General features: G+C 40.6%; 2 protein-coding genes across 3 annotated transcripts in view; both read right to left on the bottom strand.

The window, feature by feature from the left end:
• LOC133413649 (WD repeat-containing protein 7) overlaps positions 1–14,029 on the bottom strand; it is a 110,183-nt gene extending 96,154 nt beyond the window's left edge. For both annotated transcript variants that reach the window (XM_061698270.1, XM_061698271.1), the window contains exons 1-12: positions 13,865–14,029; positions 11,862–12,033; positions 10,799–10,905; positions 6,217–6,295; positions 5,813–5,987; positions 4,437–4,513; positions 4,210–4,329; positions 3,956–4,101; positions 3,695–3,794; positions 1,820–1,967; positions 372–487; positions 105–237 (exon numbers count right to left, since the gene is read on the bottom strand). In XM_061698270.1, coding sequence (XP_061554254.1) covers positions 105–237; positions 372–487; positions 1,820–1,967; positions 3,695–3,794; positions 3,956–4,101; positions 4,210–4,329; positions 4,437–4,513; positions 5,813–5,987; positions 6,217–6,295; positions 10,799–10,905; positions 11,862–12,020 — 1,360 coding nt within the window. In that variant the 5' untranslated portion in view covers positions 12,021–12,033; positions 13,865–14,029. The remainder of the gene's footprint in view (positions 1–104; positions 238–371; positions 488–1,819; positions 1,968–3,694; positions 3,795–3,955; positions 4,102–4,209; positions 4,330–4,436; positions 4,514–5,812; positions 5,988–6,216; positions 6,296–10,798; positions 10,906–11,861; positions 12,034–13,864) is intronic.
• A 2,888-nt stretch (positions 14,030–16,917) lies between these two features.
• On the bottom strand, positions 16,918–26,031 carry txnl1 (thioredoxin-like 1). The gene is made up of 8 exons (XM_061698388.1): positions 25,759–26,031; positions 25,081–25,177; positions 24,255–24,428; positions 24,009–24,131; positions 21,034–21,103; positions 20,718–20,890; positions 17,218–17,322; positions 16,918–17,146 (listed from the first exon to the last, which is right to left on the bottom strand). The coding sequence occupies exons 1-8, from the start codon at positions 25,854–25,856 to the stop codon at positions 17,117–17,119; spliced, it is 870 nt and encodes a 289-aa protein (XP_061554372.1). The 5' UTR covers positions 25,857–26,031; the 3' UTR covers positions 16,918–17,116.
• Between the last annotated feature and the right edge of the window lie 357 nt (positions 26,032–26,388).

Raw genomic sequence — 26,388 nt, 5'->3', positions numbered from 1 at the left:
TTAGTAGTGATTGTCCTTGGCAGAGGTTTGCAATCAACCCAGTGTCATTCAAGTCAAGTGTGAGCAGTCTAAAAAGGCTCCCAATTATCTCTCTTGCTTCTCACCTCTTCTAAGCATGTGTTCTCCCTGTAGCAACTGAACAATGGCAGTCTGAGTAGCAGGAACCAAAATAATGCTGCCATCTTCTCTTCCACACACTAGTCGACCCTGGGAGGGGATGTACACACTAGCCGTCACCTGAAGAAGGAAAACATGAGCATTTTAATGGAAGGCAACGTAATTATATTCCAGTGGATATTAAAACGTAAAACGACTGTATATAAAAAAAAATAAATAAAATAAATAAAAAGTATGCTTGCATTAACTTCAACCTTAATGGGTTCCTCTTTGCTAGGCAGGATGCTGAGCTGGTCAATGATACCAGAAGAGACAGGAATCAATTTATCAAAAGCTTCTTGGAGGCTGATGGTGGATGAGACCTGCAGTTCTAGAGAAGGGGGAGATATACATTGTGAGTTTCGATAATCTCAGTTGGCTAATACAGTTGCATAAAGCAGTGGTTCTCAAACTGGGGTCCATGAGCCATAACTTGGGGGTCCACAAAATAATCCATCCATCCATTTTCTTCCGCTTATCCGAGATCAGGCTGCGGGGGCAGTAGCTTTACCAGGGAAGCCCAAACTTCCCACCCCAAGCACTTCCTCTAGCTCTTACGGGGATATCCTGAGGCGTTCCCAGGCCAACCAAGAGATGTAGTCTCTCCAGCGTGTCCTTGGTCGTCCCCGGGGTCTCCTCCCGGTGGGACGTGCCCGGAACACCTCACCGGGGAGGCGTCCAGGAGGTATCCTGGCTCCTCTCAATGCGGAGGAGCAGCGGCTCTCCTCTGAGCCCCTACCGGATGACTGAGCTTCTCACCCTAGCTCTAAGAGCGACCCCGGACACCCTGCGGAGGAAACTAATTTCGGTCGCTTATATCCGGGATCACGACCCACAGCTCTTGACCACAGGTGAGGGTAGGAACGTAGATCGACCGGTAAATTGAGAGCTACGCCTTTCGGCTGAGCTCCTTCTTCACCATAAGGGACCGATACAAAGTCCGCATCACTGCAGATGCTGCACCGATCCGCCTGTCGATCTCCCGGTCCATTCTTCCCTCACTCGTGAACAAGACCCCAAGATACTTTAACTCTCATCCCCGACCCAGAGAGGGCACTCCACCCTTTTCCGACTGAGGACCATGAACTCAGATTTGGAGGTGCTGATTCTCATCACAGCTGCTTCACACTCAGCTGGGAACCGCCCCAGTGAGAGTTGGATATCACTTTACTCCGCGGCGCAGTCGTCTTTGTTTGAATCCAAAAGCCAGTATATTTTTAGCCTTCGCACGTCTTGTGACGTAGTACTGTCAATAACGGACGGCCAATAAAGTTCTGTTTTTAATCTTGGTGAAAAAACATGTCGGAGGTGTGGGACTTTTTTGCGGTGTCTTGAGACAGACAATACGAAAGCCATTTGCAATCTGTGCAAAACTGAAGAACCTCGTGGTGGAATGTCCTCTAAATGCTTCAATACAACAAAATTGATCAGACCCCTGAAGAATGTACACAAGGAGGAGTATGCTGCGTTCAAACAACGCAGTATGGAAAAGGAAAATCTAACAACCAAACAGACGCTAACGCAAACAACGCTGGACAACACCTGTCCATATCGCCGGGGCAGTGGGAAAGTCAGAGTTGGCACGTGGAAGCTGATGGAGTTCATTTTGCTGGCCGACCTCCCTTTTAATGTTGTGGAATTTTGACAACTCATTTATCCTGACCTGCCGGAGTGGTCAGCGGGCGTGGAGGCGAGGAGTCTGGCATGCTCCAGAGAGACAGTCGGCCTGCAGAGTCTCCCTGGATCAGTAGCTTATAGAAGGGCTCCCGTCGACCAAAGAAGAGGCGAGTCACAGGAGGACAAATCAGGAGCTAGAAAGTGGCAGAAGGTGGAGGAGACTTCTGAGGCCCTGTGTAACCTGGTGCTCCAAACCACATTATTGACACATGCAAAGGTTAAGGAAGCTGAGCCCATAACTAATCAGACGATACACCTCGTATTTAGTTATTTGAACAACATTTTGGTCTGCTGAGATACAAGTCTGTGGGCCCTTGAGACATTTTCCATCTTATGAGCATACTATAAGTTTTTCTATCCCAATATATTTTACCATATGACTGACCATCACTTTGATTTATACAGGTATATAGAGTATTATACTTGATTTACATTGTGTACCAAATTATTAAGCATATTCTGTTTCTGTTTGTCAATGCAATTTACAGCGAATGCATGTTTTGATCAACAATTATTATTTCTAATTTCTTAATTTTCTAAAATATGTGGATTTTATTGCACAAAACGACCATAAAGTCTTATTCTGTACAAAATTACTCAGAATACAATGCTTCAAATTATTATTATGCACAGCCATTCCAAAAAAAAAAAATAATAATAATAATTTCTGGCATGACATAGATAGATATACAGTATATACCACTCAAGTTACATTACGATAGGAACCTCAAGTCGACGTCAGCTTTAAAACATCTCTCATTAATTGAAACTAATTCCATGGAAACTATGGTTTCTGCCTCTATCTCATTTAAGGATGCGTCGCTGCTGCTGGGCACGGTGTGTGTGGAGTTCTCCCCGTGCCCGCGTGTGTTTTCTCCCAGTACTCCGGTTTCATCCCAAATCCCCAAACCATGCATAATAGGTTAATTGAAGACTCTAAATTGCCCGAAGGTGTGAATGTGAGTGCAAATGGTTGTTTGATTATATGTGCCCTGCGATTTGCTGCCGACCAGTTCAGGGTGTACCCCGCCTCACGCCCGGACCGGAGTCAGCTGGGATAGGCTCCAGCACACCCGCAACCCTAGTGAGGATAAGCGGTACGGGAAATGAAAAGCAAGAAAGGAAGAATAAAGAATTAAATAAAGAAAAAATAAAGAAAAAGAGTCCAAGAGAGAGAGTGGGAGGGAGCGAGCGAGAGAGAGCGAGAGAGAGTGAGAGAGAGAGAGATACATGGCAGCAGTGTTAACTCGTGAGGAATACAAAACAAGTCTGTGGAGTCTGGAACACACTATTTTTGGTACAGTAAAACATTTTTGTCAAGCCGTTCGCCTTTTGCAACACATTTCGAACTAGGAAGCACACTAATTCCTCGCAGCTCATGAAAGCGACTGGCCTATGGTAAGTACTATACGTCAACGTCACCATGAACAAGCATATTGGCGTGGTACGTTTGGATACTTACTTTCAAACATTTTGAATCTTTTTTTCATATTTATTTATATAGTACTTTGTACTGTACTGGCTGTTTTAGGCCACAAAAAAACCTGCAAAACAAGTTTGTACTGTATAGTAATATGGGTGCATATGGGCAAAAAAAAAAAAAAAAGTGCTCTATCATAACGGACCATCGGTTATATCGGACCTTTTAACCTTAAGTTCTGTATGCATAATTTGTAACTGTAGATTTACATGTCTGGAGTTAATAACTGATTGAAACTAGTAATAACCAGTATGTTCCTTTGCAGCAGAGATCTTTTCAATACAATTTCTATACATGGGCACTTAAAAGCCATAATAATCATCGTCTATTGGGATGTGGTTTAACCTTTAGCAGGTATGAAACAATACCTTCGTAACTGACCTGTTTGTCTGTTAGATTCTCTAGGCTGTAGATCAATGGCGGTATTGAGCCTTCTTTTTTGCCCACATCACTTCGGAAATGTACACTAGCAGGTAGACAGCTGGGAAACAGATCATATAAAAAAAATAATTAAAACAAATTATAAATAAATAAATAATATCTGATTCTGAATATTGTTGGTCTATAATGATCTCATATGGCTTTTGTTGGGCTATGTTGATGATGGTAATGATGATGGAGTTTGGTTACTTGGAACTATACCTGGCTGGTAGGTTGTAGATGTAACTGCAGCCATCTTCAGTCCAGATGATGACTTTGTCTGCTGCAATGAACTCTCCCCCAGCCCAGGCCTTGTCATTGTCACTGGGCACGGAGCAGAGCAGTGAATAGTCAACTGCATCAAAAACCTAACAGACACAAACATATTTGGGATTCAATTTAAAGGCAAAGTGGAGCTGTGCTGCACTAATCTGCAACTACTATGATCAGTACTTAGTTAGAAGATCAGCTCTTACCCTCCAGAACTTGGAGCAGACAACCAGCAGGCTGCTCTGAGTGAAAGTACAGAACGAAATACTCTGACAGCCCTGACAGTAGATGGGTTTGGACTCCTCTTCAAACACCGGGTCCAGGTCCTGAGGGGATGTTTTTCTTTTCATTAACATACTGTATTTATCATCATACGCTTGTGGATAAAAGAAATAAAGATGTTCTCTTTTTCTGAATGACCAATCACTACTACCTGCATCCTGTTGACCTCTGCTGTGATCATCCAGACTTTTAAAATGCCTGTCACTGACACTGCCACGACTGTGTCCTCTGCAGAAAAAGACTCCAGTCATAATGTATGCTTGGATCCCGATAATGAAATAGCTGATGTGTGTAGTGTTAGTTAGCCCTACTGTTGTGCAAATTAATTTGAGTTTCCAGGACATTAAAAGACCATTCATAATACGGATACACAATTTTCAATCACGATTTTATTTTAATTCAATTTTAGTTGTGATTGCAATTTTAGCTGCTACAATTAAATGAGCCTGATCATCTGTGATTTTTTGACATTTAAAATGCAGACACGACTGCATAATTATGACAAGTGCTTCATATGCTGCAGTGCCCGCAACCAAGTCAGCTAGCCACCAGGGGGCGAAAATGTCTAAAGCGTCATTGAGCACAGCCAACGTGCTACAGGGCCAACTTCAAGATAAAGGCCAAAAATGGCATTGATGTCCAATGAAGTAATACATGAAGCTTTTATTTTGAAGTTAGCCCTCTCAGCACGTTGACGGAGAGGCTGTGTGTCACGGTAAGACACTATTAATCGTTGTAGCAGCTACCTTGACTTCAACTTTTCGGCTGGCCTGACCAGCAGTGGGAAAAGAAAAACACGGGAGGAAATAGAGAGGGAAATCACAACTGTCAAGTTCTTTGCAATTTGTGACTGTGACCGACTTACCAATCATCAAGCAGAACAACAGAGACTTAACTGTCCTTGACAATTCACTATATTGACGGGTATTTTCAAATTAAAACTTCTCGATTACAGACCAATGTTATTGCCTTTTATGCATTAACTGTATTTGCTTCCATTAAGTTGCAATTCGTGACGGCACTTTTTAATAGCATATTTATTCTGTTAGCCCTTGGTAAATGAGACATTTTTTGGTGCATTTCTTTTGTTATATTTTATCATTCATTATTATTTAAAGATGAATTTTGCAAAGAAAACTGTTAAATATTGTTTTTTGAAAAGTACTGCATTAAAAATAAAGATTTTTCCCTAACATGGGGACTAATCGTGATTAATAAACATGATCACAATATTGATCAAAATAATCAGTATTATTATTTTGGCCATAATCGTGCAGCCTTAATTCATCACAAGCAGTCCGGATTTCAGTCTATCCAAGTAAACGTCACTGAGGGCATTTGTACAAGATGACCAATTACAAATATTGGACAGTGTAGTTCAAGGAAGTCTAACAATCCTAAACAATAATTTGCATGCCTAATGTGCAAAGTCTTGCAACACAGAATGAGTAAACAAAAAGTATAGACCCATTGCAAGTTTGCCCAGAACATTACATTAGGGAAAAAAAAGATAATTAGGAGTTAAACCTTGTGTGCGGTGTGATCGGATAATGCTCATGGAACTGATCCAGTCAGGGGAGATTTTGGACACCAGCGAGTATAGCACCTCCAGACTGGTGGCATCTACCACAAGAATCTCAGGGTAATGGCCATTACAGAGCAGACGACCTTCTCGCTGAGTGCCAATAGTGAACTGATAGAACTATAGAATCACACGGGAAAACAAACGGTGAAACCAGATTCAAAAGGTGATGAAAGCTGGCAACAGAATTAGTTCAATCAAATTAATGCTTGCCAGTCATTTCAACACAAGTGTCTTCCATGGTACATTATATGACAATCTATTTTTAAATGTTAGAAAGAGACTTAAGTATGAATACATTTCTATTTGCAAATAAACAATATAAAATGGACATTATCAATTCATTTACCTGTATGCCAGTGTGAGCGCAAGCCAGTTTGGTAAATTCAATACAGCGACCATCATTTACATCCCATAAACACATCTCCCTGGAGACACACAAAAAAAGTGATTATACACAAAAAAATTAAGACTGGCAAGATTTCTGAATGCAACTAAGGCACTCGCCAATGTGTTCTCCTTTATTGTTGATTTGCCATCTATGACCTAAATGTCTGCAAAATATTAAGAACACTTCACTGTATGAACTAAAATACTTTCTTGTACTAACCAGTAGAAAAAGATCACAAATTAGTAGAGGTGGCAAACGTATTCACCTTGGGCCTCATTCACTCATTGTGCATACGCCCAGATTTGTGCTTAGATCATGCATACGTGCGTTTGACGCACAAACCGATGATTTATCAATATGCTCGTACTTGTTCATACTCTGCAAACCAATTTAGAACATCCTCAGGCCATGCTTACGCACAAATAATGCAGGATCAGCCATCGTAAATATGTCAAACATATTTTACCCATGATACACAACATATTGGAACTCTAGTCATTCATAAAAACAATGGTAACAACTTTGGTAATAATATCGCAAAAAACAGAAATTTGCTAATGGGTTGACTGTCTTAAACACCAAATAAAAGAACACTTTATCACTTATCCTCACCCATTCAAGTGTTGCGTTGTACAGTTAGGATTTGTGCATTTTTGTGTCACTCGCCTGCGTGCGCTGCTGACGTTTTTACGCAACGAGGAAGTACGATCAGACCGGACGCATTTCCTAGTTTTTCCAAGGCTTCAGTATTCTTTCTAATCCCTGCGATAATCTTCCTTCCATCCTTCCATTTTCCGGGCCGCTCATCCTCACTTGGGTCGCTATCCCAGCTGTCTTTGGGCGAAAGGCGGGGTACAACCTGAACCGGTCGCCAGCCAATCATAGGGCACATATAAACAAACAACCATTCGCACTCATATTTTTCAGTGATTTTGCATGTGCAGATGTCATGCAAACTGCAAACTCACTTACAGACATACACACAAAGATGCTGGCGCCAATTATGACGCACTCTGGTCGACATATATGCCTTGTACAGAGCTGCCAAGCTATAGAAATTCACTCCCAGTACAATTTATCCAAATTTGTCTGAATTTCGGAGTCACTGATGGTGTAGTGGTCCACTCACCTGACTTTGGTGCGGGAAGCGTGGGATCAGTTCCCACTCAGTGACGGTGTGAATGGGAGTGTGAATGGTTGTCCGTGTCTGTATGTGCCCTGTGACTGACTGGCGACCAGTTCAGGGTGTAGTCCGCCTTTCGCCCAAAGTCAGCTGGGATAGGCTCCAGCACCCCGTGACTCTAACCAGGATAAGCGGTGTTGACAATTGATGGATGGATGGATGTCTGAATTTCCATATTTTCAGAATTTTGTCAAGAACATTAGTAAAGGACAGTTATTGCAGTATATTATGTCATCCGACAAAAAATATTCTGCATACTATTCAATAGCACAAGATAATCATGACTCTATAATCGTAAAAGTTATTAAATTATGGCTTCAATATTTGTTATTTTATTGTTTTTATTGCATCAACCTTGTAATGGCGGACGCAGTTGCAGTCTGAATCAAAGTATCGTCAAAATTTGCATTTACTAATTCTGTTTTGAACCTACTCCACTCACACCGAAACTTTAGAGTATGATTCGACATAACGCCGGCGTGTTTACGGACAACCGTTAGTGCTAGCACTAGCTTGCTAGGCTACGTAACATTTTGTTGCCTGCTTGCGAGCCGTATCATATTAAAAGTACGTGAACATACCTCAAGCAATCCTTGAATGAACGTCCTCTCCCGAGCACCAGTGACCACCAGCACACATTTTCCCCCATTTTGTTCTTATAATACACATGACGCAATCCATTGGTGTTGTCGTCGCCATGGTAACGAGCGTATCCAGTCGCGTTTGAGTTGACAAGCTAAAGCCCCGTGATTGTAAAACACGTGATGCGGTGGCATCGGAATACAAGATTTGACAAAGAGCAGTCATGAAAGAACAACTTTGTATTGTAGTCTGACCCACACATTACGTGTTGTCTGTCTCAGACGTGTTGTTTGTCGCACACTGCCGACGTTTTTTATTTATTTATTTTTTTTTAAATCACTTTATTGGCGGTCAGATATTTACAGTACTACTTCAAAAGACACACGACAAGGCTAAAAAATGTAGGTGAATTATGACATTGAAGCCGATCAGCATAAAATGATTAATTATCGGCTGATACCGATCAAGCCGATCAGATCGGTGTAAAGTCTAGCTGTCAGAGGACGTTTCCAGTGATATATTAATTAATTTCCGTTTGAAGGGGCGTCTTGTGACACCGTTAATTATTTTACATTTATATCTCCATATATATTATATATCTATTAATTGGCTTGTTAATTTGTTGTTCAAACTTGGTTACTCTGCAACAACGCGATTCCAGCCAGAGCTATGTGACAAGTGTATTGTATCACTCAATCACTTATTTCGGTGTTTTGTGACTTCATGACACAATAGTTTAGCAATTGGCCTCATGCTTTTTCGTCTTTGCCTACCCACTCCTCACCCTCCATCCGTGATAACTCAAACAATACAAAGAAGCATGGTAAGAAGTGTAGCTTATTTGCTACCATCGAGCCGATGATTCGTGACCTACAATGCGTTGACAACGGACTCACAGAGAACTTTCGCATCCGCGTCTTGGAAGCTGGGTGTGCGTGGTGGGGTGTTGTGTAATAAAATAATATATCCCTAAGCAGCTTTTTTTCCTCTCTTCACTGACAAGTTAATGTCGGATGCTGGTCTTTCAGCGACCTCTTGTGGGGGGAAAAAAACTCTCCTTTTCAAAAAGGAAATAGGGGCGGAGTTTAATGCCCTTAGAATGAATTGTTATTCATTAACATACGAACATGGGTGTGAAGAAAATTGACCAGTGTACACACGTGTCATAAATCTGACGGTAACTTTGCGTATATATTTGTGCGCAGAGTGATAACATTTCTACGAATTTATTAGTGAATGAGGCCCATTGTGTACTTGAGAATGAGTACAGATACTAATGTGAATAAAGACTCATGTAAAGTACTGATTCAACCCCTGTGCTTAAATAATAATTTTAAAAAAATAAAATACAGACTGAAATTTATACAAGTACAAAATTAAGAAGTAAAATACATATTAACTGTAAATTATATAAACTACTCATTTTTATAACTTTGCACAACGGTGGGGGGGTGGGACTGCACACAAAATAGTTTCCCTCTTTAATTGACTTGCATCGTGCTTAAATTGAAGGAAAAAAAACATGTCACATGTTGTTTAAGAGCTAGCTATGATTGGGTACACTTCCATGCTATCAAAACAATCTCTTCCCATAGTTTTGCTAATGTTGTAAACTGAGTTTAAAAAAATAAAGTATTAGATAATGTTTACAACTGAAAAATACAGTCCCCTCCAAAAGTATTGGAACGGTGAGGTCAAGTCCTTTGTTTCTGTTGTATACTGAAGACATTTGGGTTTCAGATCAAAAGATGAATATGGGACAAAAGTTCAGAATTCCAGCTTTTATTTCATGGTATTCACATCTAAATGTGTTAAACAACCTAGGACTGAGCACCCACAAAAGAGCTTGACCTTGCCGTTCCAATACTTTTGGAGGGGATTGTTCATCTAATTTGTATGTGGCTTTTCAGATTAGATGGAGATTTATTTTTATTTTTTTAATGCCTTAAGTCATGTTTTTAAGGCTGGCACAAGATAAAACATTTACAACAAAAAATTAATAGAGCTGACAAAAAAACAATTGTCTTAAATAAGGTCATGGGTTGGAAAAATTTTGCTTCTCCGAATCTGTGAACGTGAACTGGGAAGCATTAACAAAGATTTTATAATGTTGGTCTTTGCTAATGTTTCACAGTTCACAGTCCTCCATGTCGCTGCTGTCCCTGTTTTGTTTTGTTATGAAACCCCAAGATCTTAATCAAGATGGGGTAAAAAAGCAAAAACAAAATTTAAAGAGTAACAATCCTATTTTGTCATGAGTATAAAGTACATACATCTGTTTTCAAATGTAGGGAGTAAAAGTAAAAAGTCGTACTAAATAAATATTCAAGTAAAGTAAACATACCTGAAAAATCTACTTCAGTACAACCAGATTGGATTGTTTTTTGTAGCCACATCTATAAGACTCAGATGATTCACCTCACAATCCCAGTATTGTTTCCTTTATGTCCATCCATTCATATTTACTTTTATTTGTATTTTTTTTGTCCAGAAGTCACGTTATGACTTGTTTGTGTGTGTGTGTGTGTGTGTGTGTGTGTGTGTGTGTGTGTGTGTGGTGATGATGCTCCTTCACACGAAGTTGCTGAGAGATTAATGAATTTATTTAAATTTGATTCAATATTTACGGGAATGAAATGTATGTGCCTATTTTTTGCTGGTGGTTGTTTTACAGCAATTCTAGAGGCACATGCATAATGCGGGGGGATTTATTCATATCGCCGTGTGAATCAGAATCAGAATCATGGAACTTAAAATATAGTACTCTATACTCACCCACTCTCTGATGCGCTGACAATGTACTGTTTATCACTGCAGGCGCTGGCTTTAGACAGACAGGTGATAGAGGCTGTGTGACCAAATAACATGGCCCTGGGACAAATCTGGGAGAACGTAAACATAAAAACAATTAAAGCTGCAAGCAGCGATGAATGGGCCCTCGAAACCCCAATGCCTTTGGGGTCAGCAAAGTTCTGGCTATGCAGCGGAGGACCGCTTGCAAATCTACAGCTTTTGAAGAGTAGAGCCTCCAATGTGGCGTTTCGATACATTTCTGTCAGTTGGGCACATCACTGAAACAACTGTAAATGAGTGACTAAGATCTCAAATAGAAGGCGCCAAATTGTGTGTTCACTCACTCTAACAGAATATGCACACTGTTGGCACTAGGTGTAAAAGTGGTGGAGACTGTCATATTTAAAAGAGGGTTTTGCGCTTTTTGGTAGCTCTGATGGTTTTCACCATAGAACATTTAGGGGAGACCTGCAAGTGCAAAATGAAGTTTGAGGTGATGAAATTAGAAGAGTTTGTGGAAAAGGCAAATATATTATTGAATTACAGAAAAGAACTCGGATCACCCGACAATTTTAGGGAGGCCAGCAAACACATAAAAACCATGTTTTATATGATTTAACTTGCCCTGAGTGTCTAGTAATGTATGTGGCCATCCTGGGTAACATTGCATTTAAAACTTGGGATGGTACACCCAGAAAACTGCTGTGAGAGGCCAGCAACAACTGCCACTGTGGCCTGAAAAGAACCAGACAGGAAATGCAGACTTACAAGGGGTTTTGCAAGCTGGTATGGTATAACTGATCCTTGTGACTTGCCCCAAGTCAGCCCTTAGATCATTCAGAAGCTCCAAAATTGCATTTCTGAATAGATATGTCGCAATAATTTTTGTTTGTTTTCAGGTTTCAAAACTCTTTACACGAGCAGAAAAGGTCAACCCGCTGCTTCTATTGTGCCTGGGCTATGTTGATATCATTTTGCTATTAGCCATTTGCCATGCCAATGATACACACAACCATGAACAACACTTATGCTCTCTCATCACTACCTGCAGCTCCGATGTCATGTCCCAAAGACAGATTTGTCCATCATGGCAGCCAGTGATGATTGTGCTGAAGTCGTCCATCACCAACAGGCTGCTGATACAGTGGGTCGGAGCCGTGCGGCCCCATAGAACAATGGGTAGAACCAGATTGTTCCCTGACATTGTGCTAATTTGTCTGGTTGGGGTTGAAATAAAAAAAGGTGTGAGTGAACACTCGAAAAAAATTCACTTATTTCATTGTACAGTACTGTGTTCCAACATTGTCAGATATAAATTTAAGTGATATCCCATTCTTAATCCATAGGGTTTAATATGACATCATCAGTACCCCCTTGGCAACATCTTGAACTCTTCTGGAAAGACTTCCCACAAAGTTCAGCAGTGTGTTTATGAGAATTTATGACTATTTTTCCAGATGCACATTTGTGAGGTTACACACTGACGGACGAGAAGGCCTGGCTCTCAGTCTCTGCTCTAATTAATCCAAAAGGGTTCTGTAGGGTTGAGGTCAGGATTGTGCAGGTCAGTCAAGTTCATCTCCATCAAACTCTCTCAACCGTGTCTTTATGAACCTTGGTTTGTGCACAGATATGTTGGAGGAGGAAGGGGCCCTCACCAAACCGTTCCCACAAAGCTGGAAATGTCCAAAATATAGGCCCCTAAGCTCCAGTGAAAGGAAGCCTGAATGCTTCAGCATACCAAGAGATTTTGGACAGTCAAACAGTTTGGGGATCAACCCTTCCTGTTCCAACATGTCTGTACACCGGTGCACAAAGCAAGGCCCATAAAGACATGGATGAGAGAATTTGGTATAGCTGAACCTGACAGGCCTGCTCAGAGTCAACCTCAAGACCTTTGAGTTGATTTCAAGTGATTTCAAGCCAGGCCTGCTCGTCCAACATCAGTGTGTGACCTCACAAATATGCTCCTGGACATCCTCCGTGTTGAAAGCCTTCCCACAACAGTTGAAGCTGTTATAGCTGCAAAGGCTCGACCAACATCATATGAAACCATATGGATTTAGAATTGGATATCTCTTTAAATCATATGTGAGTCAAGACAGGTGAGCTAATACTTTTGGCAATATAGTGTATGTTGACCAACATATAATTTGAACACTGTACAGGCAATTGCCTTATGTAACAGCATTTGAAAAGATTTGTGACTATTACTTGCAAATCCAAAGATTGTATTGTCAAGGAACTTGTCATTACCATGAAAATTTTTTAAATTCTTACATTAAGATGACATCATCTTGATGACATTCCCATGAGGGTTATGTCAATGCTGTTTTTACTCCAAGGTAACTTGATTTCATTACATAAAGGGATGGTGTACACCAACAAAAGCTTGACAGTCGCGTTTGGTTGTTTGGAGAATAGCGTAGATGCAAAAACTGTGTGCTGACAGTTGCGATCACGCTCAAACGTTTACATGCAGCATATATAACATTCCTGTATTCCCCTCTAGCCACGCACACCACTCAAAGGACTTTGATCATTTTGTCATTTGTGCAGACCTGTACAGCAATGAACTTAAGAGACACACAGCATATCGTTAAATTGAGATGTTTTGTTTCGGTGTTGTAGTGACGTACGATTAGTTCAATCTCAATTGTGCAGAGCCGTTACGTTACGTTACTAGAAGGGCTGAATTTAATTTACCGACTGGGAAAGAAATGTTGAATCTTCCCGAATTAAACCGAAATGTCAGCGATTCGTTTACGATGAGGATCGTTTACGTGTGCAGCAGTGATCAATGAAGTGCAGCTCAGGTACAAGTGCGTATGAATGACTCAACGACCTGCCATGGGTGACTCCGTAAACTATACATTATGGCATTTTCATTATCCCCGTATTTTTCTTTCGCGTTAGACAAACAAAACCCGATCGCTTACAAAGACGCTTTGCGTCACCTAATGCCAAACAACTGTAATGTCGGGACTTCCGGGATGCTAAAGTAGCTCATACGATAAAAATGTCACGCTTAAAGTCGTGGATACGCACCACAAAAAACGGCAGCTCACTGGAGCATCTTCTTCGTGTTGAGTGTAAACAAAAATATCTCAGTCGGTGATAAATAAAAACAAATACGCAGCTTGTTTTGAGCTTGTAGCTCAATCAATCCGTTGGGCGACGATCTGTCGACATATCACGAGACATAGTGTTGATGACCCCCATCGCAATAACATCCGGGTGTTTCTTGTCAAAGTAAAAGCACACGGCTTGCACCAAAGCCGTATAAAAGAAAGTCAGGAGATTGCCAGGAGAGGGCGCCATCTTGTTACCCAGTCTGACATAACGTCACATGACAAGGCAATGCAACGCAACTAAACTAAACTGGGCTGGAATTAACAAGACAAGTTTTCTTGATATGGATATATTTAATACATGCCACAATTTATTTATTACAAACTCACAATCAATTCATTTTCTTAAGATCTATAAAAATAAACACATATTTCCCAGGATATGTAGTAGATAATTCAAAATGTTAACACTATTGTCATGACACTGGAAAACAAAACAAAAAAAAATAATCATCAACAAAATCAATGACTTCCTAATTTTAAAAAAATGTCTATGACAGTTGTTTCACCACTCACCTCATGCTCGTTGATTTGCTGCCCATTTCGCCACCTTTAAGATTCACATTTACTAGTTATTGAGTAATTTGGGTGCAACTTTTGTGTGCAATATATTTTTAATACTGTAAATCATTATTTTAGTAGTACTTTTAATTTTCCTATAGCTTCCTATATATCCATGTTACAGTGGCTTACAATAATTAATATCTTGGGAATACAACCTCTGCCTCATTTCTGATGAACATTTAAACATAATAGGCGGCACAGTGGCTGACTCGTTAGAGCGTCAGCCTCACAGTTCTGAGGACCCGGGTTCAATCCCCGGGCCCGCCTGTGTGGAGTTTGCATGTTCTCCCCGTGCCTGCGTGGGTTTTCTCCGGGCACTCCGGTTTCCTCCCACATCCCAAAAACATGCATTCATTGAAGACTCTAAATTGCCCGTAGGTGTGCATGTGCGTGCGAATGGTTGTTTGGTTGTATGTGCCCTGCGATTGGCTGGCAACCAGTTCAGGGTGTACCCCGCCTCCTGCCCGATGATAGCTGGGATAGGCTCCAGCACGCTCGTTAAGCTAGTGAGGAGAACCGGCTCAGAAAATGGATGGATTTAAACATAACAAGTCACAGTATTTTAATGTTGGTCATTATGGTGGTACTTGGAGAGCAGAGTATTTTTTAGGTGGTCTTTTGGTGTAAACATTTTTAGAACCACTGCTATAGTGCTGTATTAGAAATTTAGCTTTTCCTCATTTTCATGACTGAATCATTTAGTATCTCAACATCTATTTGGTTGTTGCATTCTTCATTTGAAATGCTTTTCCAGGCCTTTTACTGCAGCCTCTTTCAGTTCTTGTTTGTTTCTGGGGGTTTCTCCCTTTAGTCTCCTCTTCAAGAGGTAAAACACATGCTCTATTGGGTTAAGGTCCCGTGATTGACTTGGCCAGTCTAAGACCTTCTTCCACTTTCCCCCCCTGATGAAGCCCTTTGTTGTGTTGGCAGTGTGTTTTGGGTCATTGTCTTGTTGCATGATGAAGCTTCTCCAAATTAGTTCAGATGTATTTTTCTGTAACTTGCCAGACAAAATAGTTTTGTAGACTTCAGAATTTATTCTGCTGCTGCCATCATGAGTTACATCATCAATAAAGACTAGTGAGCCCGTACCTCCACCATGCTTCACAGATGAGCTTGTGTGTTTTGGATCATAAGTAGATCCTTTTTTTTCTCCATACTTTGGCCTTTCCATCACTTTGGGAGAGGTTAATCTTGGTCTCATCAGTCCATAAAACCTTGTTCCAAAACTTTTGTGGCTTATCTGTGTACTACTTTGCAAAATCCAATCTGGCCTTCCGATTATTTTCGCTGATTACATCTTGTGGTATGGCCAGTATATTTCTTCTCTCGAAGTCTTCTTCGAACAGTGGATTGTGATACCTTCACTCCTGCCCTGTGGAGGTTGGCAGTGATGTCACTGACTGTTGTCTTTGGGTGTTTCTTCAAAGCTCTCACAATGTTTCTGTCATCAACTGCTGTTGATACCCTTGGCCGACCTGTTCGTTGTCCGTTGCTCAGAAATCCAGTAGTTTCTCTTTTTCAGGACATTCCAAATTGTTCTATTGGCCATGTCCAATGTTTGTGCAATAGCTCTGATCGGTTTTCACTCTTCTCTCAGCTTTTAAATGGTTTGCTTATCTCCCATAGAGGCTGGTATTAATGTTTGCTTAACAGCAAATGCAGTTTTCACAGGTGAAACCCAAAGCCAAAAACAAGTAGTCTTGATGTTTAAGCAATCAAACTAAAAAGCAACACCAGATAAACTAGAAACACCCATCAGTCACATGTTCCAATACTTTTGCTCACTTGAAAAGTGGGTGGCTTCAAACAAAAGGTGCTCTGTCCTGAGTTGTTTAACACATCTAGATGTAAATACCATGAAATAAAAGATGGAATTCTGAACCTTTGTCTCATATTCATCTTTTAATCTGAAACCCAAAAGTCTTCAGTACACATCAAAACAATGGAATTGATGTTTGCGTTCCAATACTTTTGGAGGGGATTGTAAATTGACAAAATAAAAGCTAGTGCTACTAGTGTTTACATTTTCAACTCAAACACTGAATCTGTCTTTTTGTGGCATTTTAAATTGTATTGAAAAAGAGGCAGAGTGTCTGTGGCTTCAATGTTTTGAAAACAGAAGAAGCTTTTTGCGCATACAATGTTCTGTGATTCTTTGGTGAGTTGCTTAAAACCAGGTGTGTCAGCTATTGTTGGAGATCCCTGAACTAACATAACCTTCTCTGCCTTCTGCAAGTAGTGCAAGATTTTTTACTTGAGTTTAATTGAAGGAATCGCAGACAACAGTAAAAAACAAGGACATTTGTTTTTGAACTATTTATCTGCATTAAAAACAATTATGATGTTGCTACAGCTAGGAGTTGCCATAAATCAGAAAGGACACACATGCCTTTGAAAAAGGACTGTTATTTACAGGGATTTTAATTTGAATTACAATACAAATGATTTATAGACTGAGAGTCTCCAGAGACTGCTAATCCTTTAAATCAGGAGTGTGTGCGTTTGTGTGTGTGTCAATGTCTGCTTGAAGTGTGGCAGCTTTGGCAAAGGGAAAAGTCCTTCAATGTATCTGCAAGCTCCTCTTTCCCCCATTTGTCCCGACTCAGTGACTCTCTCCTTTCTTTCCCACAACCTGCACGAATAGACCATCCATTTATTAGTACAACAACAAAAAATGCTTAGATTGTTTTGGTAGGTTCTTACCCTTTTGAAATCATTCATGTTGGTGGCCTGTACTGGAGTACCAATGAATGTCAGGTAGTTTATTTTTGTTGTCTCTTCATCTCCTTGGTTTGATTTGATGAACAACTAGTGAATGAGGAAACAAAAGCATAAAACTAAGATACTGATTTATTTATTTTTAAGCCAAGTGAGGCACTATAGTATATGTTTTTGTGAGGCAACAAGCGGCAAACAATACTGTTCTATATTATGAAATGAAAAAATTAGATTATATATATATATAACCACAATTTATTTATAGTGTTTTAATATCATACATCAGACTGGAAGAATATTCTTCATTCTCAATAATATACAGTGGGTACAGAAAGTATTCGGACCCCCTTAAAATTTTCACTGTCATATTGCAGCCATTTGCTAAAATCATTTAAGTTATTTTTTCCCCTCAATGTACACACAGCACCCCATATTGACAGAAAAAAAACAGAACTGTTGACATTTTTGCAGATATATTAAAAAAGAAAAACTGAAATATCACACAGCCATAAATATTCAGACCCTTTGCGGTGACACTATTCTTTAACTTGGGTGCTGTCCATTTCTTCTGATCATCCTTGAGATGGTTCTACACCTTCATTGGATTCCAGCTGTGTTTGATTATACTGATGGGACTTGATTAGGAAATCCACACACCTGTCTATATAAGACCTTACAGCTCACAGTGCATATCAGGGCAAATGAGACTCATGAGGTCAAAGGAACTGCCTGAAGAGCGGAGAGACAGAATTGTGGCAAGGCACAGATCTGTCCAAAGTTAAAAAAAAAATTATGCTGCACTTAAGGACGTGTGGGACGACCAGAACCCTTCCTAGAGCGGGCCGTCCAGCCAACTGAGCAATCAGAAGAGCCTTGGTGAGAGAGGTAAAGAAGAAACCAAAGATCACTGTGGCTGAGCTCCAGAGATGCAGTTGGGAGATGGGGGGGGGGGGGAGTTCTAGAAAGTCAACCATCACTGCAGCCCTCTGGGCTTTATGGCAGAGTGGCCCAACAGAAGACTCTCCTCAATGAAAGACACATGAAAGCCTGCATGGAGTTCGATAACAAACACCTGAAGGACTCCAAGATGGTGAGAAATAAGATTCTCTGGTCTGATGAGACCAAGATGGAACTTGTTGGCCTTAATTCTAAGCGGTATGTGTGGAAAAAAACAAAACAGGCACTGCTCATCACCTGTCCAATACAGTCCTAACAGTGAAGCATGGTGGTGGCAGCATCATGCTGTGGGGGTGTTTTTCAGCTGCAGGGAGAGGACGTGTTGCAATCGAAGAAAAGATGAACACAATTTGTCGCTACATATACAAATGTGGCCGCACGGTCGACGACTGGTTAGCACAGCCGCCTCAGTGTTCCGAGAACCCGGGTTTTGCATGTTCTCCCCGAACCTGCGTGGGATTTCTTCGGGTACTCTGGTTTCCTCCCACATCCCAAAAACATGCATGGTAGGTTGATTGAATACTCTAAATTGTCCATAGGTGTGAATGAGAGTCCAAATGGTTGTTTGTTTATATGTGCCCTGCAAGTGGCTGGCGACCAGTTCAGGGTGTAACCCGCCTCTTGCCCGGAGTCATCTGAGATAGGCGCGAGCACGCCCACGACACCTAGTGAGGATAAGCGGTATAGAAAATGCATGGATGGATCTACAAATGCACGTTGAGACTCTACCATGCAAAGCGAAAGCCATATCTCAACAACACCCAGAAATGGCGCTGGCTTCTCCGGATTCAAGCTCATCTGGGCCAGAGCTCATCTGAGATGGACTGATGAAATTGTGGTCTGTGATCTGACGAGTCTACTTTTCAAATTGTTTTTGGAACTCATGGACGTCGTGCCCTCCGAACCAAGGAGGAAAAGGACAAACCGGATTATTATCGGCGCAAAGTTCAAAAGCCAGTATCTGTGATGGTATGGGGGTGTGTTAGTGCCCATGGCATGAGTAACTTGCACATTCGATTTATATCACATATTAAAGAGACCTGGGCTGATATGATAAAAATCGGAATTGACCTGCAGTGTGAACATACCATTTGTGTTCGTAGTTCCCATTTGCTTATTGAATGTTGTTAAAAGGAAAGGTGATTCAACACGTGATTAACATACCCCTGTCCCAACTTTTTTGGAATATGTTGCAGGCATCAAATTCAAAATAAGTGAATATTTGCTCTGCTGTTGGGAAGGATTTTAGTATGTTAAATCGACACCAGAAGGCAGTAGTAGCTTTGATCAGAATTTTGTCAGCACGTGAGAGGAAGACTCTCTCCATCTGACTGTATTACTGACTATATTTGACAGTGGAGCGCTACAGTGCCGTGGTTGAGAGCGAGAGAGAGAGACACGGTGAGCCAGTTAGAGCGTAAAACAATGGCTAAATAAAGACAGTTTACTCTAAATACAGAGTTTTGCTAACGTCAAAAAGGATAATGTACCATCATCATTCTTTTCCCCAAAAAGAAAGATGATGCGATGACAACGAACGGCGTGTAACGCTGGTCGCGTCAAGCATTCGAAGGCCCGCGGTGAGATTGCGACCATATCAAAATTGTCAAACATGGATGGCACCTGGCTCTCACAATTTCTGAAAAACGGCTGGCATTAAATGAGTTAAACATCTTGTCTTTGTATTCAGTTGAATATATAGGTTCAGTGTTCATGCTGCCCATTCGCCACCTCACCTATGGCTAAATACGCAAATATGTTAACCACGCTAGCAAATCAAAATCATCCACTTCAAAAGAGCAGCCTCATAAAAGTTAAGTTGAACGCTCTCATTCTGCTGTGTGTTGCCAATGTTAGTGGTTTAATTTTTCCCCCGCTACCCAAAATGCTTCAATTTGTCATAGAGTACGAACTCGGGATAGCTCCCGTCCAGCCGCTGCTCACAAAGCAGACAGGCTCACGGGGTTTCCCAGCAGCAGGGTGCGGCACATCAGGGAAGATAAGACCTGATACTGTTTGGCGCCTAATTGAAGCATATTACCGTAACGTACGTTTGAAATGTTGTTGGTCAATGTGTCCTACAATTCACATTAGTTATTGCAGCTAGCTAGCTGCCGTCTTCATCAATGCACGAGCCGTTAATCCGACTTTGGTTGTCATGGCCCCCCACCCCAACATCAACATTAAATTTAGTTCAATTTGGACAAAAAGTGAGTTATGTAATTTAGACCATGTTGTCCTGCTACTAATATTTATCACCAAAGATTTAGAATATTAATATCTTCAACTAAAATTCTTCCATTTCATGAGCTAGATAAACTCTTTAAAGTCCTTCTTGAGAATGACTAAATAAAAAGTGAATCATCTCAAAAAGTTTACTGTTGAACAGAATTGGTGCCTTTTACATACTTTTTCAAGAGATTGGTGCAAATGTGACCCAGCATCTTAAAATCCCCTTAAAAGTATTTCTTTATTCTCTCTGCAGCTTTATTATGGCATAGAAGTACTGAGAGTGTTCTGATCCTTACCGTTACACTCTGCACATTCTGAAACTTGACGTAGCGCAATGGAATGATTCCATCATCTTTGTAGTCTTCCTCTGTCAGCTCCAGAGTTTGGGTGGCCTCATTTCGCTCCGCATCATCGAAACCCAAAGAGCGCGGGAGATTGATAAATATCTTCACCACTTTAGGAGCTTGGGCTGGTACATGAACAAGAGATGCAACATGTAGCATGGGTGGAAAGAGAAAGGAGAAACAGAAAAGAAGACAAATAGTTATCCAAAAAAAAAAATGTGGACCAGTCTTATGAACAGATTGAATGAAGTAGTGCAAAAATTCTCACCAAAGTCTGAGGACTGCAGCTTCATGGAGAAGAGCTTTACAGGCTGGTTGAAGGCGATAGTTATCAGCAACTGCAAAGAATATATAAAAGCCATTTTTTAAAATAATGAAGTAGTTTAGCACACACAGAACAAAAATATTCTTCAGGGGGAAATCAAATCAAACACTGAAAGTTTTGTTCATTGTTCGCAATTTTCTTGGCCGTTGTGGCAGACATTTTTGTTGGTCAACCTGATCATGGTTTGGTTTCAACAGAATCTCTCATTTTCCACTTCTTAATTAGAGTTTGAACACTGCTGATTGGCATTCTCAATTCCTTGGATATCTTCTTATATCCTTTTCCTGTTTTATACAGTTCAATTACCCTTTCCCGCAGATCTTTTGACATTTCTTTTGCTTTTCCCCATGACTCAGAATCCAGAGATGTCAGTGCAAGAAACTCACTGAACCTTTATACATACACTGATTACAAGCAGACGGATCACAGGTGTGGATGGTTCCCTTTAGTAGCCGTTCAAACCCAGTTGTGTCAACTTGTGTGCATGTTATCAGGCCAAAATCTCAAGGGTATGTAAACTTTTGATCAGGGTCATTTGCGTAGTTTCTGTTACTATGATTTAAAAAGAGTAAACACAGTTGTGGCAGCACGGTGGCGACTGGTTAGAGCATCAGCCTCACAGTTCTGAGGACTCAGGTTCAATCCCCGGCCCCGCCTGTGTGGAGTTTGCATGTTCTCCCCGTGCCTGCGTGGGTTTTCTCCGGACACTCCAGTTTCCTCCCACATCCCCAAAACATGCATTAATTGGAGACTCTAAATTGCCCATAGGTGTGAATGTGAGTGCAAATGGTTGTTTGTTTGTATGTGCCCTGCGATTGGCTGGCAACCAGTTCTGGGTGTCCCCCGCCTCCTGCCCGGTGACAGCTGAGATAGTGCACAGTATATTTGAATCCAAAAGCTGGTTTAATTTTTAGCCTTGTCGCGTGTCTTTTGACATAGTATTGTAAATATCTGAAAGCCAATAAAGTCAGCGGTGTGGGACAGACAACATGTCTGGGACAGAAAACACAATGCGTGGATCAGACTACAAGACAAATTTGGTCTTTCACGACTGCACTATGTCAGACTACTGCAATAAAATCTTGTATTCCGATACCACCGCATCCCGTCTTTTACGAACACTGGGCTTTATCTTAACTCAAACGCAACCGGATACACTTATTACCACAGCGACGACAACAACAACAATGGATCGCGTCATGTGTATTATAAGAACAAAATGGGAAAAAAAATGTGCGCTGGTGGTCACTGCTGCTCGGGAGAGGACTTTAATTCAAGGACTGCTTGTTCACGTACTTTTAATACGATACCACTCGCATGCAGGCAACAAAACATTATGTAGCCTAGCAAGCTACTGCTAGCACTACCGGTTGTATGTAAACATGCCGGTGTTCTGTCGAATGAAGTTCTAAAGTTTTCGGTGTGTGTGTGAATCGGTGTGTATCGATGCTATCGATCTCCTGCTGGCAACACCAACTCGTGTGCATTGTGTTTGCCTAACAGCACAGGAAAATCCTGAATGTGGATTATACACGAGAAATTACAGTAACACTGACTTTGCTTACAGAGCCTTGTGAACTACGGACTCTGAGGTTACGTCCCGTGGCTAACGCTAACACATGCTAACGTGTCTGTAGGAGGCAGGGTGTAGGTAGCAGTTTGAAGCCAGTTCATTCTCCCGGCTCCCACACAATCAAAAAAAAAAAAAAAAAACAATGGAATAGTGTCTGAGGCGGCACGGTGGACGACTGGTTAGAGCGTCAGCCTCACAGTTCTGAGGACCCGGGTTCTATCCCCGGCCCCGCCTGTGTGGAGTTTGCATGTTCTCCCCGTGCCTGCGTGGGTTTTCTCTGGGCACTCCGGTTTCCTCCCACATCCCAAAAACATGCATTAATTGGAGACCCTAAATTGCCCGTAGGCGTGACTGTGAGTGCAAATGATTGTTTGTTTCTATGTGCCCTGCGATTGGCTGGCAACCAGTTCAGGGTGTACCCCGCCTCCTGCCTGATGACAGCTGGGATAGGCTCCAGCACGCCCGCAACCCTAGTGAGGAGAAGCGGCTCAGAAAATGGATGGAATAGTGTCTTTAAATTTCCTGCCTCTCGCATTTTGTATTTTAGTACAATTTATAATTTGAGGAAAGGAAAACAAAGAAATATAAAATACACGTCAATTAAAAAAACAAGTAATTGTTTGAGCCAGTGGGGGAGCACAGCATAAGCACATGTGTAATTGATCACAATGGTGCCACCTCTGCCTCAATTTAGGCAAGGAGAACGTTTGAGTCGGCTGTGTCCATGCTGCAATGGAATAAGCGCTGGTACCAATTACAAGCTTCTGCTTTATTACATCTATCTTCAGTCAATATCTAAAACTGTGTAGTTAAAATATGTTGTCAATATCACTGTAAACAGAACCATTTTAAAAACTACAGGTGCTTATCAATAAATTAGGATACTGTAGGAGAGGTTATTGTATTTCAGAATTGAAATTTCATTTCAAGGACATTTCATAAATTATACCGATTCATTCAACACAAGAAAATACTTTTTAGACGGCCAATTCCAACAACCTTGCCATATTAAAATCTTTTTGACTGTTTCTTATGAGACATTCTAATTTCTTGAAGATGGAAAAATTTTGATTTTTCTTAGCTGTAAACTGAAATCGTCAAAATAATAAAATAAAAAAGTTTATTTTCTGTCGTGAATCTACGAGTTTTCAAATTGAACTCCAGAAATTAAGTTTTTTTAATGATAATTTGTTGAGATGCACCTATATACAGCTGCTATGTTTATGATACAAATTCCTAATAGCCAAACCAATACAAAATGTTGCTTATTGATGGCTGATTTTGGTTAATATCCTGACAATGTGGAATTATTCCTTTGGTTATTGTTTGTTGTTATGTAAATTACCTGTTCATCACAGTCTGACTCCAGGTAGGAGGAGTCTTTATTTAAACAGTTGTCAAAGCCACAGTCATCGCTCTCGTTGAGGCACTCGCAGCCGGCTTTGTTTACAAAAGGCACAAGGTCCATCTGGAAACAAGATCGAGTACTGTATTTCAGATTGATTTTATAGTCAAAATAAATGCCTGCATTCCAATAAATCCTGCAACTTTGTAACAACCATTTCTATGTATGACAATGATGCCCACTTACATATCCCTTTGGAATGTCAGAATCCTCGCTGTTTCCTGGATCATTCTCTGTGAACTGCTTTATCTTCTCCTCCAGGCCTGCAGCGTCTGCCCCTTGATACTGGTCCAGCCGATCCCGGTTCCTGAAGAATAAGAATGTCGGTGTGGCTGATATGTTGTTGGCTGCCTTTGTTGCCTGGGGAAGATAGAGATAAATGATTGCCTTTCATAAGCACAATCTACAACACGTGAACATCCAAACAGTTTTTCCTAAACTTTTTTTTGGTCTCAATAACAGTATGGCAAGTTTGGTTTAATCTACATATTCATCTCTTTTATAACATTCCTTTCTGTCCTTTGTAATGCAAGGCAGGAAATGTTTAGTCCTCACTTTCCACAAGGCTATGACTTGTATGATACCTGGGAAAAAACAACAGCCTCTTTTATGATACTGCATTTATCTAGTACTCTCAAACAAAAATGACTTTACTGTCGTAGTGGTTTCAGTACACCTTAAAAATTTACTTTTACTTAAATTTGTGGGTAACAAATTAACAGAATAGTAACTTTACTGAACTAATACATTCGAAAGTAATACAGTAAACACTAAATTATTTCATGCATAAACATCACAGATTTAAAAAAAAAAGAAAAGCCATTACGGTTGGATGAGATGAAGGCAAAACTGTTTTACAGATGCATTGTTTTCAAAACACATTTCTTCAGCTCCTTCAATTATTTGCAAATCATTTCATTTTATTAAAACAAATTAATTACAAATATGCAATATGTTTTTCTTATTTCCCCCCCCCCCCCCCCGCACATGGTGTGTTTGCGATCAGACTGACCGGACAGACATGTACATCAACTTCAAGGAAGACAACCTGAGGATACTTGTTACTCAACATGTTGAACGCTGGAGCTATTCTGACACACGGCCGGCACCTGAGGGACAAGCAGAATGTACTATTAAATTAAAGGACTATAACCTTACTTAATACAACAAAATATTTTGTCTTGCAAATAGCAGAGCTATATTTTGTTCCAGCCTAAATAAGGTTTAGCTGTCATATTCCAGATTTGAGTACCTGACCGATATAACCACAGTTAATCATTAAAATATAATAACTCTGTCAACAATTGAGTTAGATTGAACTGACTAACTACAATATATACAAGAGGCAAGAGAAAACGAACAATTTCTTATACGAGATACCTTATCAGTGATGATGCAAGATCAAGTCTTTATTTCTACAATATACATTATATCAGCCACCCCACCTTTGGATATCATTTTACAATGCCAGAACGTCAAATCAATGTAATAGTGCTATGTCATTGTAAGCAACTCAGCTACAAAAGCTAACGCTAGCATAATGCTAACCTACAAATACAAGCTATTGTTTTCAGGTACAGGTCTACAGCGTTAATGGAATTTCTTCAAAACAGTTGATGATGACTACTCTTAACTATACAATCTGCGTAATGAGACATCGTTGTAGGACGGCCTCCAAGGTGTGTCTTACCCGGCCATTGTGAACTTAACCACCGCAAGCCTGGAGCTGGCGGCCGCTAGCTCCGGTAGAAATTCCGGATCACTCCCGATCACTTTAACGCCGACCATGGTAGACTTACAGAAGGACGATATAGGCAACGTGGCCTTGTTACTCTGGATATATTCTTGGAAGAACACTATTATACTCAAATAATGTAAATTATATTCGTTTTGTTTTTAGCTTTCCATCAAAAGTAGCTAAATTCGTTGTACTCCAGACACTGCAAGTGATTCGACATGTGACGTTCTGATTGACCAATAGCAGTGGGTAAAGGCGTGGTCTGTGTTTTAGTGCAGTCATATAGTTAAGAATTATCATTACCGCCATCTTACGCATTGGAGTAGGAACATTTCAATACATTTTTCACTTCTGCTTGATTGTGACCTTGTTCAGTTTTGCCTGCAACTTCAACTGCAAGTTCAATACAGTCAATTGAATTCCGAAGAAAATTACGATGGAACCAATCAATAAGACACTTTACGAGTATATTTTCTGGTGAGGTATCAACATTTATAGTAAAAAGGCTGACTTTGGAATTACTTTATGTCATGTAAATTGTTTTATTATTAGAGTAAGGGAACCCCCATTTATCACAAAGGA

Source organism: Phycodurus eques, chromosome 15 (assembly GCF_024500275.1).
Source record: "Phycodurus eques isolate BA_2022a chromosome 15, UOR_Pequ_1.1, whole genome shotgun sequence".
Lineage (NCBI taxonomy): Eukaryota > Metazoa > Chordata > Actinopteri > Syngnathiformes > Syngnathidae > Phycodurus > Phycodurus eques.
The sequence above is the reverse complement of the archived record's forward strand: the minus strand, read 5'-3'. Positions and strand labels throughout refer to the sequence as shown.

Coding starts and splice junctions, on each gene's coding strand:
- txnl1 (XM_061698388.1), bottom strand. CDS start 25,856: ATGGTCGGCGTTAAAGTGATCGGGAGTGATCCGGAATTTCTACCGGAG. Junction 24,132..24,254: donor CTGACATTCCAAAGGGATAT/GTAAGTGGGCAT, acceptor TCTTGTTTCCAG/ATGGACCTTGTGCCTTTTGT. Junction 17,323..20,717: donor AGAATGTGCAGAGTGTAACG/GTAAGGATCAGA, acceptor CTCATTCACTAG/TTGTTCATCAAATCAAACCA.